The sequence below is a fragment of the Ipomoea triloba genome, chromosome 4, assembly GCF_003576645.1.
Source record: "Ipomoea triloba cultivar NCNSP0323 chromosome 4, ASM357664v1".
Classification (NCBI taxonomy): Eukaryota; Viridiplantae; Streptophyta; class Magnoliopsida; order Solanales; family Convolvulaceae; genus Ipomoea; species Ipomoea triloba.
The window spans coordinates 4,003,751-4,021,386 of NC_044919.1; the positions used below are offsets into that span (position 1 = coordinate 4,003,751).

The window sequence follows — 17,636 nt, forward strand, 5'->3', positions numbered from 1 at the left end:
CTTATTGTGTATAGAATATCATGACACAATAAACTTACATATCTTGCATTATAAACCCTAGTAGAAAAATAACATCTAGATTATGTAATTGGCACATTCTGTACATGCAGTTGACAATTTCTGTACCTGTAGCTATTATATTATGTGTAAGCAATTATTAAGTTATTTGTTTACATGTACAAAAACTATTAACTAAGTACAAAGTTTTTGTATTAGGATGAAACCTGATCCATGGTAAAACAAATGAATAAAATTAATGTTTGTAAAAAATTAAACTAAAGCAGAGCTCATACCATGGTCCACAGTAAAATTTGCCTTCTTTCTTTTAACCCTTCAGTAATGACTCATCCGAACAACACTTTAAAGAGCGATTAAAGTGGTAAATGATCTAAAGCTTCAATTAAAAGAAATAATGAAGCAAATTTTCACTTTTTCTTAGGGAAAAAAAAAAAGAAAAAAAAATCATTTGGCACAATTTGAGTATTTTAAGAGTAGATGGGTTTTAATAACTAGCAAATAGAACCATTTTCTGGACTTCATGGTTAAAGCACCCTAAACCAAATAGTGTCTCTTTGCAGTAGAAAGAGAGTGAATTATAACAAAAAAATCAGACCACTAAGTCCCTAACCCCATCTCACAAAGGTTATTTCATCAACATTCTAAAAGGGATCAAACTACAGTACTACACCAAGATGAAATGGGTATTTTCCCTCGAAACAGTATAAATGATGTAAAGGAGCTTATAAAAGAGCTGTTAATGCAGAACTCGAATGGCAATTTGGCTATTGAGACAGAAACCTCTGTTCTTGGTGATAAAAGCATGTGAAGCTGAAGCTCGTGATGGGAAGTTCACAACAGCCATCCTAATTGCCTCCTGATTTTCTATATATCTGCAATACCAACCCCCCCACCGCAACCAAAAATGATCCATTTCAGAAAGGGCGCATGAATAAATGAGAAAAGGGAAGGGGAAAGAGGGAGCAGTACTCTACCTTGGTTGCATTGTGCGGGAAAACATTGAGACGGAAGATATATCATACTGGCATCCAGAAAGAAAGCGTTCCACATCATCCATTTGTGCATTGCGAGGGATCCCTTGCAGTAAAATCTGAAAAGAGGGTAAAACAGAGACAAAAAATATGGTTGTCATTACCCAGCCAAAAACACTAGACTTAATAAAGACAGTATCACTGCATGAGATTTCATCTTCTAAAATAAAAACAAACTAAGACAAAAGGCATTAAACATTGACAGGATAATCAATTTCCCTTACTGATTTTCCATCATATGATTTTAGATTCTCCCATTGTATACGATCAACCTATCACCAAAGTAATTGCAAACTGTAAAGTTCTTCAATGAAAAATGAATTCTTGCCTGCTACCTCCCAATGAAAGTCAATTAAAAAAGAGATTAAAAAAAAAAGTTACATATCAGGCAATGCATGAGAAACTACCTTATACAGTCCACCTTGCCGTGTTGTCTTTGGAGTTACTGCTCTGACTGCAGCTGAATAATCCGCTTGAGAAGGGAATTGCATTACCCTGTTCACATGAATCAACTGCAATGTTAACAAAAACTGTCTGAATTTTTTTGTTCTAGTTATCTATTTATTTTTTGGGATTCTTTTTGCTGAAGTGAATCCAAGAACTCAACAGCATGAAGCCCTGATTCTATCATGTCCAAATTTGTAAACCAAGAAAGTATGTTGGTAACACACAATCCATCATGAAATGATAAATTAAATAAAGCATTTGGAGATGGAGGTTCCAAATCAACAAGCTATGATTCCTTATGTTTGGGGGGTAAAAGTAAAACCCCATTTTACTAATGGGCCCAAGGAAAAATACATGAAGAGGGCTAAGGAGAGTCAAACCCGGAACCTCGAGACGTGAAAAGCATGCCCTACCAATTGAGCTGGGGGTGATTACTTGGTCATGTTCTCCACAGTTAATCTGAGTCCTTAGGTCAAAGTCCACTATTCTCTAACGGACAAAGGAGGAAAGTACAGTAACAGACAGCCCAGGAATGTTGCACAAGAGAGGAGCATAATAAAAGAATGTGGGGAAAAAGCCATTGGGAAGGCAGCGTAAAAAGGAGGTTGGCACTATCAACAAAAAGGCGAGCAATAAGCAATCATGAGACCTTCTCCTTCCTATCTTTCAGACTCCCAACTATTCTTCAACACTGCATCACCACAGATAGCCTACTTCTATCTAACAGTCTAACACCGTCTCCTTAAACCTTTCTCTGAAAATTTTTCTTACATCATGAAACAGCAAAAGATAATAGTGGCTTACTAGAAACTTTCCAACCAATGAATCAAAGAACGTATAATCTCTAAAGAATGGCACACTGAAATATTTAAAGAGGGAAAGTGCATTAAGAAATTACGCTGCATTTCCATTGAAGGTTATGTTGTAATCAAACTTGATATCTTCCGAAGTCAGATTAGAGTCTCCCATCATAGCTATAATGTCACTCTTAGTTGTAAACCTTCCAATTGAATTTATCCTCCCATACACTTTACCTAGAGACAGAGAGAGAGATTTAGACACATATATGTAATTATACTCTGCATCCCTCATATAAAAAGTTGACAAAGTAGACAATTTATATCAGAAGTCAAAGATCAATGTGACTCTTTCCTTGTAAATTACATCATTTGGGTTTTAAAATTTTAAGGTTGTATGGATTAGATTTCTTTAAAGCAATTAGCAAATAGTATAAAATCTGATTGCCACCACAACTTTCGCAGTTCACCCTTAAATTAATATCCACTATGCATTATCAAGTAAATCAATCACCCATTTCCAAAGCAAGTGAAAGAAATGAATAAAATAAGGCATGCAAAAAAAGGATAGGGTATCAAAGTCTGTCTAAAATTTACATTTGAAATGCTGAAACCTAAGTGAGTAGATGTAAATTATTATGCTTGACTTCCAATTCTACAGAACTCTGTTTTTGTTTGAATTGTTTCTATTACATGTTCATTTCAGTTGAACTTCTTGTTTATTTCACACTATAGGTTAACTTATGTTCATTTTGGATAAGTTGAACATTTACTTCAAAGTGAAGTGAACATGAAAGTCCATTAAAATTGATATACTACTAGGAATTATATTGCTCCAAACTCCATAGAAGCACAATATAACATTTAGTGAACAGAAAATTTGCAATAAATTTAGTTTAAAAAATTATAAATTTTAGACAGTTCATGGACAGCAGGCAGCTCCATTCACTCATGAAAGTTTAAAATTTTCAGGAAGTCCAATGCATACACAAGCTGCTTCATACATGACAAGTAGGATAAACAATCACATTAAAACAGTAACTTCCACAATTTATGCAAGTACTGCTGAAATTATGCAAAAACCCTAAACCCCAACCTCATATCACCAATCACGTTGAAGAATTTAAAAATAAATAAAAATAACAATTGAAAGAGTTAGAAAACGATAGATTTGAGATCGGACCATTTGGTTCGAAATCGGGAATTGGTCTGGGAGGAAAGTTTCCTCGTTGCGGCTGCCGTGGTGGCGGAGCCCCGGCTTCTGTTGTGAACCTTCTGGAAGTGTCGCGGAGGAGCGAGGAGAGCCGTTGATTTCCCAAACATGCTTGGATCGAACGGCTCGACTTCGCAGCGTTTCTGAGTAGGCTCGTCATCTTGGAGATGGGAGAATGGAGAGAAGTTTTTTTTGGTCACTCTGGATCCAGGAAGACGGTAATGGCAGTTCTCACTTCACTAACCTAAATCATCAAAACGACGCCGTTTGATTGATCTGAAATTTTAAATGAAAGTATTAGAAAATGAACCCAAGCTTCGTAAAAGTGTGGCCCAACATAACTGGGCTGCTGTTTCGCGCATCAAAACGACGTCCTTTTGATTAATAAAAATTAAGGGTTGAAACGGTCCCTTTCGCGCAATTACAATTCCCTTCAACGCAACTGCAGTATCAGTTCAACACAATTGTAATATCAGTTCAACACAACTGTAGTATCATTTGAGATGAACTGTAGTATCAGTTACGAGATTTACGAGAACAGTTTCTCCCACTTATTGAAACAACGTCGTTTTGTGACCATGATCCACGGTATAACAATTGTCCGTGATTAATCTTGTAGCTTATAATTTAATGACATTTATGCGGCTTTCTTAAATAGGATATCACATATTGAAACTCTCTATTGAAAAAATATGTATAAAAAGATACTATAATTACTAGAATCAAATATTCGGTGGAAGCAATATTAACTCTTTTTGTTTCAGTAGATTGAAAAAGTAATTATGAACTGATATTGTAACAAAGTTACTAATCCTAAACAAATATATATTTTTTTAAAATGTAAAGTGGAACCAAAAAAGAAAAAAAAGAAAACCCAAGGGGTGGGCAGAGAATTTGTTGCAACTGATATATTCATAAAGCAAATTGAGAAATTACAGTAAAACGGCCGACGCCAAGAACCATCGAGCAACCGCGCGAACTTCTCCTCCGTCCTTTAACGCAACCTTTCGCAACGTCCTTCACCACCGCCGTCTCCGTTCAAGCAGAGGACGTGCTTGTATCCGCCCCTCCTAAATCGCATCTGGTCGGTTTAGCTCGATCATCCACAGCTACAAGGAAAGAATAAAGGTTCATGACAATCCGCCGTCGAATACGATTCCGGCTTCCTATCATTTTCCTCTTGTACAGTTCGATTCTTCTTACCTGGATGCCAGGTAATTTTATTTAAAATTACATGTTTTTCTATTATTTGCCTGACTTAGTTCCTGATCAGATTCATTCTCTGAATCTCAGTCGCGGTTTATCGATTGGTTAATTAATTTTGAGTCTGTAAAAGGAGAAGCCTCGGTAAAAATTTAACCTTGTTTTTTAATTGTTTCGCAGAACTGATGACATCAGCAGTAGTTACGCTTGATTCAATTGAAATATTCACAACTCATGAGTTGTTCGGATTCAAACCGACTGTTTACTTTCGGTGTAAAGGGGAAAACATGACAGTTTTGCCTGATGTGAAGCAAAAAGACTATTTGTATAACTTCACAGGTGAAGAATCTTGGCAGGTGCGTGATGAGTTATTGTTTATATAATTCTTAGTTTTCTTTCTACTGACAGTAAACGAGCTCATAGCTTAGTGTAGTAGATTATGACTTGAAATGAGGCGTTTTCAGCCTATCAGACATTTTCTTTTACTTTGGCTAAGTATATGATGTTGAGGTTCTATGCTATTGCATCACTAGGGAAAGAATAGTATTTACAATGTTAAGAGAACTTCATAAAAGAAGTTAGTTTTCCTTGAGGTAATTACTTTTCATAAAATTTATTAAACTAGCCTTGACAACTGATAAGTGATTCCTACCTTCAAAGGCAAAGAGGAGCTGTAGTTTTTTGCTAGGTGAACCTCAGTTCAGAGGTAGGCTGACTAACTTTGATTGTGTACTTTAGCATGTAAGCCTGGCACAAAGGAAGTTATCTACGATTCTGCTTTATTAAGATTTTTTGTCTAGGTCTAAACTAAACCCCCTTATTTCTCTTGACATTGCTAATGTATAAGGTGATTTTACCTATCAGCTGTGACTGCCTTGCTTTGATTTCATTTTTGTGTGACAGATTGAATTTACATATGCCTTGTTTTGGGGATGGGGAGCGGGGAGGTATAGGTGGAGGTGGGCTGGAATTAATCTGGTCGTTCATGAAGACCTTAAGTTTTAGTCATAGTTGGTAATAGGGGAAATGTGTTTTGATTTTTCATATCGTTTTTAGTTTCTGTTACATTATTTACTAGTGTTGTTAGTAGTGTAATTGCAGTCAGGTTAAATCCAGTTTGAAGGTGATTTTTTTTTTTCTGCAAACCACCCATAACCCAAAAAAAAAAAATTAGGATCAATGAACTGTTAACCAATTGCTGAACTACACATTTTCTAATTTGACTGAACATTACATATGGGTACTAAAGGGTAATTGTTAGACCACTAAAACTGATGTTCTATGAATTGTTAGACCACTAAAGCTGAGGTTCTATGACTCATTCTTTGGTTCTTTCTCCTGGAGGCATAGTAAAGGCATATGTGAATTGGGCACCCTTTAAAGTTTGAACCCCTGCTGAGTGACACAAGCCTTGAGTGCTAAAAAGCAATCCAATATTAGCTGATGCTGTTGGTTCACTACTTCTGCCCCTGGATGACAACTATGTTCAAGTGTCTTTTCACTTCCAGAATTTGGTTATTCTACATTCTCTCTAGGTTACTACTATGAAGCTGAATTACTTGCATCACAATGTATAGATGCAATTGTTTTGCACATGGTATTGGCTAGAAAGTTGATTCCCAATTCATCCATCCAAACCTGAATATATATATATATATATATATATATATATTTACAGGCTTGGTTTCTAATTGAAGTTTCATATTTTGTAAAACTACATGCATGCATACATACATATATATTTATATTGTGTGTCTATATTTTTCCCATCATAATTATATAGATATATCCTTCTGGAATAATAATAGTATTGGAATTGGGTTTATGTTTCAGCCTCTGACAGAACTTTTAGATAAGAAATGCAAACGATGTGGGTTTTATGAGGAGGACATGATAAAATTAGATGATACATTTGATGAGTGGGAATTTTGTGTTTCTGCATTTACAAGTGCTGATGGCAAATACACCCATTCCAAGGAGAACGAGTTCAATGCAACATTTTTGTGTCTAGAGTGTGTCCCTCTTGTAGGTGGTGAGTGTTTCTCCTCTCTCTCCCTCTCTATGCTAACACTGCTTTTCGGTTAGGATAAACATTTTGCTCGATTGAAACCTTAATCTTATCATTCTTATGCCTATATGAATCTGTGTGCGCTTCTCTCAGCCCATCCTTACCTTTCTGTCTTGTATTTTTGTAGCACCGGTTCACTCTGATTACGGAAATGAGAAAAAGGGAATGGACTGGACTCTAGTACTGCTAATATCAGCTTTGGTCTCAGCTGTTTTGATTGTTGGAGGGCTAACTGCATACAAGTATTGGCAAAAAAGGAGAAGACAACAGGAGCAAGCACGGTTCCTGAAACTATTTGAAGAGGGGGATGACATTGAGGATGAATTAGGCATTGGTCCTCTCACCCGTGTGATATAGATACTGGTACACTTCTATCATAATCATCATCATCATTATTTTGGAGTGGTGGTAGGGTATATATCTCTCATGCAAATGATCATTTTCATCTGTAATGCTAAAGTTAGTGATGCAAGGCTCTCCACATGTAGCAGTATAGAACTATTGCTGTGTACAGAGAAACATACAACGCTAATTATATTCACATGTATAAGTTTTTTTTTTGTCCCAACAAGGATATTTATAATCTTGGAATCACGAAATGGCAACATATAGGAAAATCAGTTGATTCAAAAAAAAAAAAATGATAGACAATGCAATAGGATGAGAGTCAATTAGTGACTTATATGTCTAAACTGACTAAGCATTACAATTCTGTGCTGCTTCATTAAAGCCCCATATTCTAACCTGTGGTGTGTTTCCCTCTTTACATTAAGCATAACATAGTTGACAGTTGGCAACAAAAGGTTGAACATTCAGACATTCAGTCCCCCCGCTCATTCTTCTTCCCAACCTTTCCGTTTGGGCTTTAGAGTTAATTTTTGATCCCTCATCCCTAGCACTCATTGTACCTGCCATGCATTGTTTTTCTTGCAAATATAGTCCTGACCGATAATCCAATATACTTCTGATGATGCACCAACCTACCCCATCATAGAGCATCCTGTCGTAAACATGAGTGTGTAGGACTGCAATTGACACACTGCATGAGAAAGACAAGAGCCTCAAGCTCTATACAACCGAAGGTAAAAAAGAAATAGATTTGTAGTTAGCAAACCAGGGATAATCACATGTTGAACAATTATTTGGATGTGTAAGGGCTAGGTAAAATGTTTCCTCTATGCTTAAATTAAATGCAGATAACAGCATAATCTACAATGATCAGAGCGGGGCTTGAATTAAATTTTTCAATGACTCTAGCTCATTAAGTCAAGCCCTAAGAATGAATACCTCCTGAAACTCGAATTTTATCAACAATTAAACAACCAAATTCATAATCAAAGAAAAACCAAACTAGAGAAGTGGAAACAAGAAATTGGAAGCACTCACAAAACTCAAATTTCACTATGTTGTCGTATTCCATATTGCTTGATTGAAAGTATCCAGTTCTGTTGAACTTGATCCATACACTGCTTTGATAGTGTCTATGCAGCAGCTGCAATAAAACACTGTCCAGTTAACAAAAAGCCTTTCTAGTACTAACAATGGTATTCCACATGTAAAAAACTTCAAAAAATTTATACTATAGCAGAAAAGAATATAATGTTTATGCAAGACCTGCAAGCTTCCTTGTTGAACTTTTTCTTGTCAATTCCATACAGTGTCTCAAAAATTTCTGGCTCCACTCGACAAAAATACGGTCGCTCTACAACAACACAACAAAATGGGAAAATGGAATTCAAACTGTAAACATAAGCAGAAGCAGCAAAAACACTCACCAGCATATATAGAACACTTTCTTGTGCTCTTCTCATAGTGTATGCACCAACCATCTGAACCCACCAAGCTCTTGTACAACTGAAATCACCAAACTTCATTGCATTACATATACATACATACAGATACATACAAATGCCTAGTTTTTCCCGACTTCACCAGACTATGTCATGGATGCATGAATCCGCCCCAAGCACATGTGTATATATATCAAGTCAATATAGGTTTAAGTTTAAACCCGGTTTGAAGAACTTTATAAATAGAATAAGGCTAAGCATATATATATATATATATATATGCTCCAAGCACATGTGTATATATATTAAGTCAATATAGCTTTAAGATTCAATGGTTCAAGTTTAAACTCGGTTGAAAAACTTTATAAATAGAATAAGACTAAGCATATATATATATATATATATATATATATATATATATATATATATATATATCCAATACAACTATCAATTTAGACATTTTCTTTAAGGCTTTAGTTAAGATTAACACAATTTGGCATCAGAAACAATCCCGAAAGGTCCACAAGGCACTAATAGAGAGAATATAGGGATAAAAAGGAGACCTGAATGTCGGAAGGGTCATCGAAAACTTCTTCAGGGGAAGGAAAGTCGGGGCCCTTATCAAGTTTACAGCACGCTCCGCAATTCTGTACGCATTGCCACACAGGATTTTTCCCCTTTCCGCCGAAGCCAGGTGGATTGTTCGTAGTCGAGGTGACGGCGGTGGAAGGCTTGGTCGTTTTCACGTTCTGTTTACTCTTTTGAGTGTTCTTCGAGTTCCGTCCCCGCCGTGGCTGGCTCGCTGCGGACTCAATTACGGCGAAACACGGCGGAGCCACCGCTGCTAACAAGAACGACATTTGTGGATTGGATTGGGATAATTCGAGCGCGGACTTTGCTTTCGCGCCTCGGAATGTTTGGGCCATCTATATGGGCTAAAATGTTGTTGGGCCTCAATTGGCATAGGCCCATTATGATGACGGTGTGTTTTACGGCAAATTATGCTGTGGACCCAGGTCCACCTTGCAAGGTAAGGTGGACCTGGGTCCAAAACTACGTCGTTTTTGTTTCTTGTTTTTTTTTTTAAAAAATTAGTAAACATATTGATGAATATAAAGTTGTCAAAAAATGTGTGAATGTAGATGTTTCAAAGTGTGAATGTAGAGTATAGAAATCGTGGATGTAAATTTATGATTGTGTGAATGTAGAGTTGCCCAGAAATGTGTGAATGTTGAGGTTTCAAATTGTGAATATGGAGTATAGAAATCGTGAATGTAGAGTTATGCATGTGTGAATCTGTAATAGATTTCTAGCAACTTGTAGCCCTGTAAGTGTGAATGTGGAGTTCTCAAGTTGTGAATATGGAGTATAGGACCTGTGAATATAGAGTTTTGAATGTGTGAATGCATAACATTGGTAATATAGTTACTAAACATATAATCCTGTAATGTGTGAATGTGAAGTTTACAAAGTGTGAATGTAGAGTATAGTGTATGTGAATGTAGAGTACAGTGTATGTGAATGTAGACCCAGGTCCACCTTGCAAGGTGGACCTGGGTCCACGGCATAACAACCCGTGTTTTACCAATAATTATACCATGGACCCGGGTCTACTTTACAAAGTGGATCCATCACGTCTGAACTGAAATGACATGAAATAGCAGGTCATTTATCGGTTTTTAAGTTTTATTATCCCAATTTAACATGTTAAATGGTGTAATTGGTACTTTTTTAAAAGTTTAAGAACCTAATTAACTTTTCAAATAAAGTTTAGTGGCTTATTTAACCATTTTCTTATTTTGTTTAACAAAGAGTCTTATTATAAATGTTATCCAAAGATATCATGTTCTATCGGCATGTTTATAAAGTCTAACACTTCAATGAAAATGTGATCTCATGTTATGCCCAAGACCAACGAATTTACAGGTAGTTTTTTTTAAAAAATTAAATGCATTAGACTTGTCAATGAAACTAGAATGATTTATAATGGTGGATATGTATACAAATAATGGTTTATTCGGTAAATAATGTTATTGTTTGATAAATAGCGAATAATGTTTGTAAACAATGATATATTTATGGTATGGTGGAGGTCATAGTCACTATTTTTATTATGGTAAGTCTACTCTAAAATTATGAAATTTCTACTATATCTATCAACACCAATATCACTAATACATGATACAATAAAATATGTTATGAATTACTCGTACTTTTTTTTTGTTGCACTGGATACTGATAGATGTCAATACCACATGTACAATCAGATATAACATACATCGTTATGCCGCGTACTATCAACATCAATGTCAATTGGCACTCCAGAAAAATCTCAAACAAATAAATGAAGTCCATAAATTATATTAAGGCAACATTATAAAAATGGACAAGTTTTTTTTAGTAGGAAACACCACTAACTTTTTGAGTTTTTAATTTTAGACAGGGTAAATCCATGTAAGTGTGGATAAGATGGTGTGAGTCTCTTTTGACTTAACTAAAAGTCTGGGGTTGTTCAAGCCAAATTCTATATTTTAAATTACTAAATTATCAGTGAGAATAAAACCAAACAAATATGCATTATCTGAAAATAATTACTGTTATTAGGACTACATCTTAAAGCTGTTTTACCAATAATTGGTACATCTACTTTGTAACTATGTGTAGAAACCCCATGAATTGAACTACCATACAACCATCTTCAAACAAACACAAGAAGAAGAAAAGAAGAAGATGAAGAAGGAGGAGGAAAATGATCAAAGTAAAAACAAAAAAGAAAACAGAAAAATATATATAATTCCCAAATTTTTGTTCCAAGAAATGATGATCTTCAAGAAATGTTTGATTAGATGAGACTTCCCCCTGTGTGATTGATGACATGTTTGATCAATTTACCTCCTCTTGTTCTTGCTCCCAATCAACAAAGCAAAATAGAACAGCAACCTGAAGAAGAACCCTAGGGCAATGGTGATCCAAAGGCAATTCCATTTGTTTATATCAGTAACACCAGTCTGCTTCAAGATATCAGGCCCTGTGGTCAAACAAGTCGAGCTCGTGATGTTAATTCCCAGCGTCTTGCTCATGTTCTGCAGCAGCTTAAGTTTCATAGCTTCAGGGACGGCCTTCAATGGCGACCCGTCAAAAATCTGGATCCCCTTCACGAAACACTTGTCCGGATAGTCGAACTCGTTCTGCAGAACTCCCTGGAAAGGATATTTCACTAAAGAAGCATAGTGGAACCAAATCCAGTAGGGCGGGATTCGGTCCCTGTTGATGAAGAAGCCGCTGAAGAGGACGAAGTAGGCGAGAATTGCGACGACGAGCGTGTAGGCGATCATGACATTGTAGATGATTCCGGAGAGGAATGTGACGAAGGAGGATCCGGCCCAGAAAGAGGCGAAGACGAAGAGGAGGAAGAAGAGAAAGCCTGAGAAACCGCCCGCGAGCCCTACTGACCAGTATGTGGTGACGGCGAAGGCGAAAGAGAGGAGCGCTAAGGATGGGAGGGAGATAATGGAGTGGGAGAGAACATAGGAGGATCGACGGTAGGCGTTGTAAGCTGTTTCTCTCATGAAAATGTATCGCTCTTGTAGGAAAACAGGGATGGCTTCTGCGCAGGTGTAGAAGGTTGTGGACATGGCGAAGGCGAAGAACCCTAATCGCTCCTGAATTCCTTTTGGGGAATCGTCGAGCTTCCAGAAGATTGTTGCGAGAATGATTCCTGTTACAACAACTGCGCCGAATCGCATCGCGAATAGCTCCGGCATTCTCAGGGAATTCACCATGGATCTCTTCCCAATCACCACCATTTCCACCCAGAACGGGTTGGCGAATTTGGGGACGGAAGGTGAAAGAGTTGAGTTTATGTTTGTAGCTCCGGACACTAATTTCCCCCTGGAAATGCTCGCGCTAATGGCGTCCTTGAGGGAGGGTTTTGGATTTGGAAACACATTGTTAGGGTTGGAGGTTGAGGAAGGGGAGAATTTTCTCTGCCAGGATTTGTTGAAATCCACTAGATTCTTAGTTCCTTCAGAGGATTGCTCGAGTTCTCGGATGAAATCCAGGGCGAATTCGCAGCGATTTTCGTTTTCCGGGATTGGATTTCCGAATTCCTGGAAGAATCTGGGGAGACTGGAAGGGGAACCGCTGAAAACCGTTTGGCCTTTGGAGAGGAAGATCAGACGGTCGAGAAGGCTGAGGATTCTGTAGCTGGGCTGATGGATGGACATGATTACAATGCTGCCGCTCTGCGCGATTCTCTGGAGAACTTTGACCACCATGAATGCGCTGGTGGAGTCGAGGCCGGAGGTCGGCTCGTCGAGGAAGAGGACGATAGGGTCGTGGATGATGTCGATTCCGATCGAGACGCGGCGGCGCTCCCCGCCGGAGACGCCGCGGTGGCCCTCGTCGCCGATCACAGTTTTCGCGGCGGTTTGGAGGCCGAGCTGCTCGATTAGGGCTTGAACTCTGGCCTTCTTCCGGGAACGGGAGAGGGAGCGAGGGAGCCGAAACTCGGCGGAGAACATCAGCGTCTCCTCTACTGTTAACATCGGAAACAGAAGATCGTCTTGCATAACATACGCCGATATCACTTTGAGCAGCTTTGATTCGAGAATCTCGCCGTTCATCTTCACCGTTCCTCCCAGGCTTTCCCGCGCAATTCTGTTAGCCAACGCGTCGATCAGCGTCGATTTTCCCGACCCGCTGGCTCCCAAAACCGCCATGATCTCTCCCTCCCTGGCTTCCCCGGAGATGTCGTCCAGCAACACCTTCACGTCGTTCTCCGCCGGAGACAGCGGCGCCGCCGCCGTCTCCGCCGTACTCCTCCCCAGCCACGCCGGAACCGCCATCTTTCGCCGGACCTTCACGCTGTACGACAGATTGTGGAACGACAGAACAAACGGAAACGAGCTGGGATACGGGACCGGATCATAGAGCTGGAGAACACGATGATCATTGGCGGCGCCGCCGCCGTTGTTAGGTCTTTCACCGGCGGAGTCTCCGACGCGGTGCAGAAGCTCGCCGAGAGTCATGGAGACGCTATGCCTCGGCCTCCGCGTGAGCTCTTGAAGCTCCATAGCCTGGCGCGGCCCCAAAAACGGAAGATCACTCGCCGTCGACATGTCATCTCTGGAAGAAGCTTGAGACATGGTAACAATTCAACGTCCTTAACGTTCCTATTTTTCTCCGAAACACAGCAACAGTACACTGCTGCACTGCAAAATTAAACTGTACAAACACAGACGATAATGGAGATGGAGAGAAATTGGGAGCTAGAGATTAGGGAAGGCTAAGTATGGATTAACATTTTTGGGATCGGAGTGGCTGTTGGTTACGCTGTTTCTTGGGCGGATTGCAAATTAAAGTAGATTGTGAGTGAAATTTTGAGATTTGTAGGGGGAGATATGGTTAGTTTCGTGTTGAGATGAGGTTTGAAAGATGTAAAGAATGGTCAGTAGGTGAAGAGTTGGATGCCTTCCGCTGCCAAGATGCATCACTAATATATGTCACTCCTCTTCTCCCATATTACTTAGTCAAGCTAAGTCTCAATCCCCCCCCACCCCCCCTATTAACTAAGTTTTCACATCATTTTTAATTTGTTCTCTATTTTCATTTTTCTAATATTATTATAGGATTTTGTATATGGTGTCACCATATATATTTAGAATACATCACGAGACGATAGTTATGATTGATCAGTTATTTGGACCGGATTGGAGATCGATGTAGTGAATTTTGTATGGGACTGAATATGGTCTAGAGACGGATATATAACACGTAGATTAGTCTATTCTAAAGGTAGAACATGTGCTGAAATAAATTTGGGTTTCAAATTTTTGTATCCAGACATGGTATGGTTAATGATAATTTTAGAGAGCTAGGGGCCATTGGCAAGGGCATTAGCTAGGGAGAGTTATCTTTTATATTTAACAATTTATCCACTTTGAAAATATATAGTTCAATCAGGTCTAATAATGGGAAGAACACTACACTGTCATGCTATTTGAATTGTAATTTAGAGAAGCATTCCCAACAGGAATGAACCAAAGTCCCCTAGAAAGCTAGGGGCACGAGAGATAGAGCGAGTTTTTTTTTTTTTTTTTTTTTGAAAAAAAGAGAGAGCGAGTATTATTTCTGCCACTTATGTTGGAACTTAGAAGTATTATGTACAACCAAACATTAATTAACACTAGTATTAATTGACACTTTAAAAAATAATAATAAATTATATGATTTTTTTTACGATATGATAATATCGGGTACAACAATGTACGGTATATTTTATTGTGATGGATACTATTAGTTACAATACTGATAGTACGTACTCATATAAAAAAACATAATGTATATGATTATACTTGATACTATTGATACCTACCGAACAAATTAATATAGTAATATTTTCATAATTATATAATGTCTAGATATGATTTGAAGTGTCGAAATTTAGGTGAGTACCAGGCTAGCTAGGCCAGCAAAGAAAAGAAGGAAACAACCATCACAGTTCTACCATTTTTCTTGTGAAAATGGTTTTGCTTATAAAATTCAGAATGTGGTTTTCAGCTTGTGAAAATGGTTCTTCCAACAAGTCTCAAAAGAAAAAAATATATATTTATCACAAAAGTATAAAACATGGGATTTTTCTGGATCATGACTACTTACTTTAAGTTACTTAAGTATTAACAAATGCAAAACAAATTTTTTTAAACAAGGGATTTTTTTCTAGATCATGACTACTTACGACGTTGAGTTACTTAAGTATTAACAAATGCAAAATAATTTTCTTTAAACATATTATTTTATTCACAAAATGTGAATATAATGTTATTTTATTTTAGGTAAAATTAAGTTTCTTGCACTCAATGTTATTCCACTTTTCACTTAATTAAGTTGAATGCATGCTTTTCAAAGTGTGTTATAGCCTAGCTTTCTTTTCGTAATTTTTTTTTTCCTTTGGTTAATTAGAACTATATAAACATTTTTAAATTTTAGTTATTTCATACCAAATTTGATATTTTTGTGTAATTTTATCCGTTTAGAAAATGAGATCAAGAAATCAGTAACAAACATAATATGAAGAAGAATACATGATTTACATGGTTCGACAGTGTGTTCAAGGAGAGCAAAGCAGTTATTTTAATTAATAATTGTTATATGATATTATGTCCATTGTTACAAATATCATATTTATATATGTAACCCTACAGTACATTTACAAAAGTACTCATGTATTGTACGGAGAGGGCGTTGCTATTGCACCCACGACCCACTTAGTGAACCAATTTAATTAGGTGCAAACCCCGAACATAGGTGCTTTGTCTTTGTTCTGCTTTGCTCTAACACATATCATTTCCCAGTAACATATGAGACATAAATAACATTATCAAATGTTATTATCCAACCCAAAATAGTTTTCTTTTTGTTTCATTTTAAACGTTATGTTTACTATTTATTAGTTAAACTAATTCTATGATTCTATCTTTAATATTTTTTTTATAATTTTAATGTCTAATATTACTTTTGATATAATTTTTAAATATATAAAGTTCTATACACTAATATTTTAGACTAAATATTACAAAAAATTAAATTGTAAATAATTTGAATCAAACCTTAATCGAATCTGACACAACATAAAGTAGGGATGCAAGGAATAGTTAAGTTGTCTATTAATTAACAATATGTTTAATACACCTCCTAATTGACTATCGGTGATGCACCGAATCATCACAATTTCGATAATAAAATTAGATATAATTGCATAAAAATTAAAAATTTTAATATGAAATTATTAAATTTAAAAAGTTTGAATATAAATTTTTATTTTGATATTGTGCGGCGAGTTCGACAGAGCACGCAACAATTGATCTTGTGACTTTTAGTCAATTTTAAGTATGAAAGTCATGATTCACCCACTCGATCATCCCTTTTGGGGTTAAGCCATGTTCTTCTTATTTACTAAGTTGATTGCTTTTCCAAGTAGTATTACCTATTTACGTACATTTTTCATCGTATTTCCTTTTCTTTTTTTTCTTTTTTTTCAAAAGAACGAAATAATTGGCTGCCTCACCTAAAATCCATGTGCCAATAATTAAGAAAAAAATGTTCGTATAGTAGTACGTTTGTCTTTCACTCTTTTGACGCATATCTCTAAGAAAAATTGATATATACACTTATATAGAGTAAAACTTGCGTGATGTATTATTATTTTATTGATATAAGAAAAATAAAGTAGTAAAAATTATGGTCCAATCTTTTTTATGAGTGAATCAGAACATGCCACATTGCCATGTAAGAAATGAATAAAAAATGAGGTAAAAATTGAGCGTATGAACATTACTCTAATCATTCAAGATGTGTTTAAAAATTTAAAGGAAAAATTGGAGTTTTCGTCCTTAAGTTATCATTGACGTTGCACTTTTCATCCATTTACTAATAAAATATTAGGGACGAAATTTACAATTTTAGTATTACTGAACGAAAAGTGAGCATGACTAACACTCAGGGAAGAATTATACAAATACTTTATAACTTAACGATGAAAAGTGCAAATTTCTTATTTTTAAACTTTGAATGGTGGTTACATAAAAAAAAATTTAAAAAGAATAAATAATAACAGAAAATTACCAATATTATACGGTATTCATCACTATTGTATTCCAGTTTTTGATGGCTTTAGCCAAATATGGAAGTGAAAGACATTTTGAGAAATGTTAGTAATCAATACTATCATTTATGGGAAGTGGTCACCCTTGGATTATGTCCAATCTTGATTATATTAAATGGTTTATTTGTTTTGATGTAAGGAAAGAAAATGAAAACCTGTATTGCTATGTTTTAACAAATCTCATAAGGTTAGTGAAAAGTCAAGATTTGGCCAATTTAAGATGAGTTTGAAATATATGGAGATCGTAGTAGTAGTCGAGGTGATCTGATTGTGAAAGTTATCAACCAGTCATATAATACTTTTAGTATAGATTTATTATATAGATATGTGTGTTACCATTCAATGACAATCTTGTTCAATTACTCTTTAATAGCCACTCAAATACTCATATGGGTTTCCCTTGT

At 36.5% G+C, this 17,636-nt stretch overlaps 4 protein-coding genes across 5 annotated transcripts; 1 reads left to right on the top strand and 3 right to left on the bottom strand.

Moving 5' to 3' along the window:
• Positions 1–481: 481 nt before the first annotated feature.
• Positions 482–3,728, bottom strand: LOC116015476. The gene is made up of 6 exons (XM_031255556.1): positions 3,477–3,728; positions 2,395–2,530; positions 1,457–1,544; positions 1,274–1,321; positions 993–1,108; positions 482–890 (listed from the first exon to the last, which is right to left on the bottom strand). The coding sequence occupies exons 1-6, from the start codon at positions 3,664–3,666 to the stop codon at positions 755–757; spliced, it is 714 nt and encodes a 237-aa protein (XP_031111416.1). The 5' UTR covers positions 3,667–3,728; the 3' UTR covers positions 482–754.
• Positions 3,729–4,421: 693 nt separating this feature from the next.
• On the top strand, positions 4,422–7,345 carry LOC116017203. The gene is made up of 4 exons (XM_031257738.1): positions 4,422–4,720; positions 4,890–5,065; positions 6,543–6,741; positions 6,905–7,345. Exons 1-4 carry the CDS (start codon positions 4,639–4,641, stop codon positions 7,132–7,134), a joined length of 687 nt encoding a protein of 228 aa, XP_031113598.1. The 5' UTR covers positions 4,422–4,638; the 3' UTR covers positions 7,135–7,345.
• Positions 7,346–7,423: 78 nt separating this feature from the next.
• LOC116017204 lies at positions 7,424–9,448 on the bottom strand. Of its 2 annotated transcripts, none has more exons than XM_031257739.1 (5): positions 9,131–9,448; positions 8,553–8,631; positions 8,392–8,479; positions 8,164–8,269; positions 7,424–7,816 (listed from the first exon to the last, which is right to left on the bottom strand). In XM_031257739.1, the coding sequence occupies exons 1-4, from the start codon at positions 9,425–9,427 to the stop codon at positions 8,179–8,181; spliced, it is 555 nt and encodes a 184-aa protein (XP_031113599.1). In that variant the 5' UTR covers positions 9,428–9,448; the 3' UTR covers positions 7,424–7,816; positions 8,164–8,178. The 2 variants fall into 2 exon arrangements, with proteins under 2 accessions (XP_031113599.1, XP_031113600.1); XM_031257740.1 differs by having other exon boundaries at positions 7,424–7,845.
• A 1,701-nt stretch (positions 9,449–11,149) lies between these two features.
• Positions 11,150–14,027, bottom strand: LOC116015245 (ABC transporter G family member 20-like). Its single transcript, XM_031255274.1, has one exon. The coding sequence runs from the start codon at positions 13,712–13,714 to the stop codon at positions 11,456–11,458; it is 2,259 nt and encodes a 752-aa protein (XP_031111134.1). The 5' UTR covers positions 13,715–14,027; the 3' UTR covers positions 11,150–11,455.
• Between the last annotated feature and the right edge of the window lie 3,609 nt (positions 14,028–17,636).

Coding starts and splice junctions, on each gene's coding strand:
- LOC116015476 (XM_031255556.1), bottom strand. CDS start 3,666: ATGACGAGCCTACTCAGAAACGCTGCGAAGTCGAGCCGTTCGATCCAA. Junction 2,531..3,476: donor TCCCGATTTCGAACCAAATG/GTCCGATCTCAA, acceptor CTCTGTCTCTAG/GTAAAGTGTATGGGAGGATA. Junction 1,545..2,394: donor ACCTTCAATGGAAATGCAGC/GTAATTTCTTAA, acceptor TCATGTGAACAG/GGTAATGCAATTCCCTTCTC.
- LOC116017203 (XM_031257738.1), top strand. CDS start 4,639: ATGACAATCCGCCGTCGAATACGATTCCGGCTTCCTATCATTTTCCTC. Junction 4,721..4,889: donor TCTTCTTACCTGGATGCCAG/GTAATTTTATTT, acceptor ATTGTTTCGCAG/AACTGATGACATCAGCAGTA. Junction 5,066..6,542: donor CAGGTGAAGAATCTTGGCAG/GTGCGTGATGAG, acceptor TTTATGTTTCAG/CCTCTGACAGAACTTTTAGA.
- LOC116017204 (XM_031257739.1), bottom strand. CDS start 9,427: ATGTCGTTCTTGTTAGCAGCGGTGGCTCCGCCGTGTTTCGCCGTAATT. Junction 8,480..8,552: donor AAAGTGTTCTATATATGCTG/GTGAGTGTTTTT, acceptor GTGTTGTTGTAG/AGCGACCGTATTTTTGTCGA. Junction 8,270..8,391: donor TTCAACAAGGAAGCTTGCAG/GTCTTGCATAAA, acceptor GTTTTATTGCAG/CTGCTGCATAGACACTATCA.
- LOC116015245 (XM_031255274.1), bottom strand. CDS start 13,714: ATGTCTCAAGCTTCTTCCAGAGATGACATGTCGACGGCGAGTGATCTT.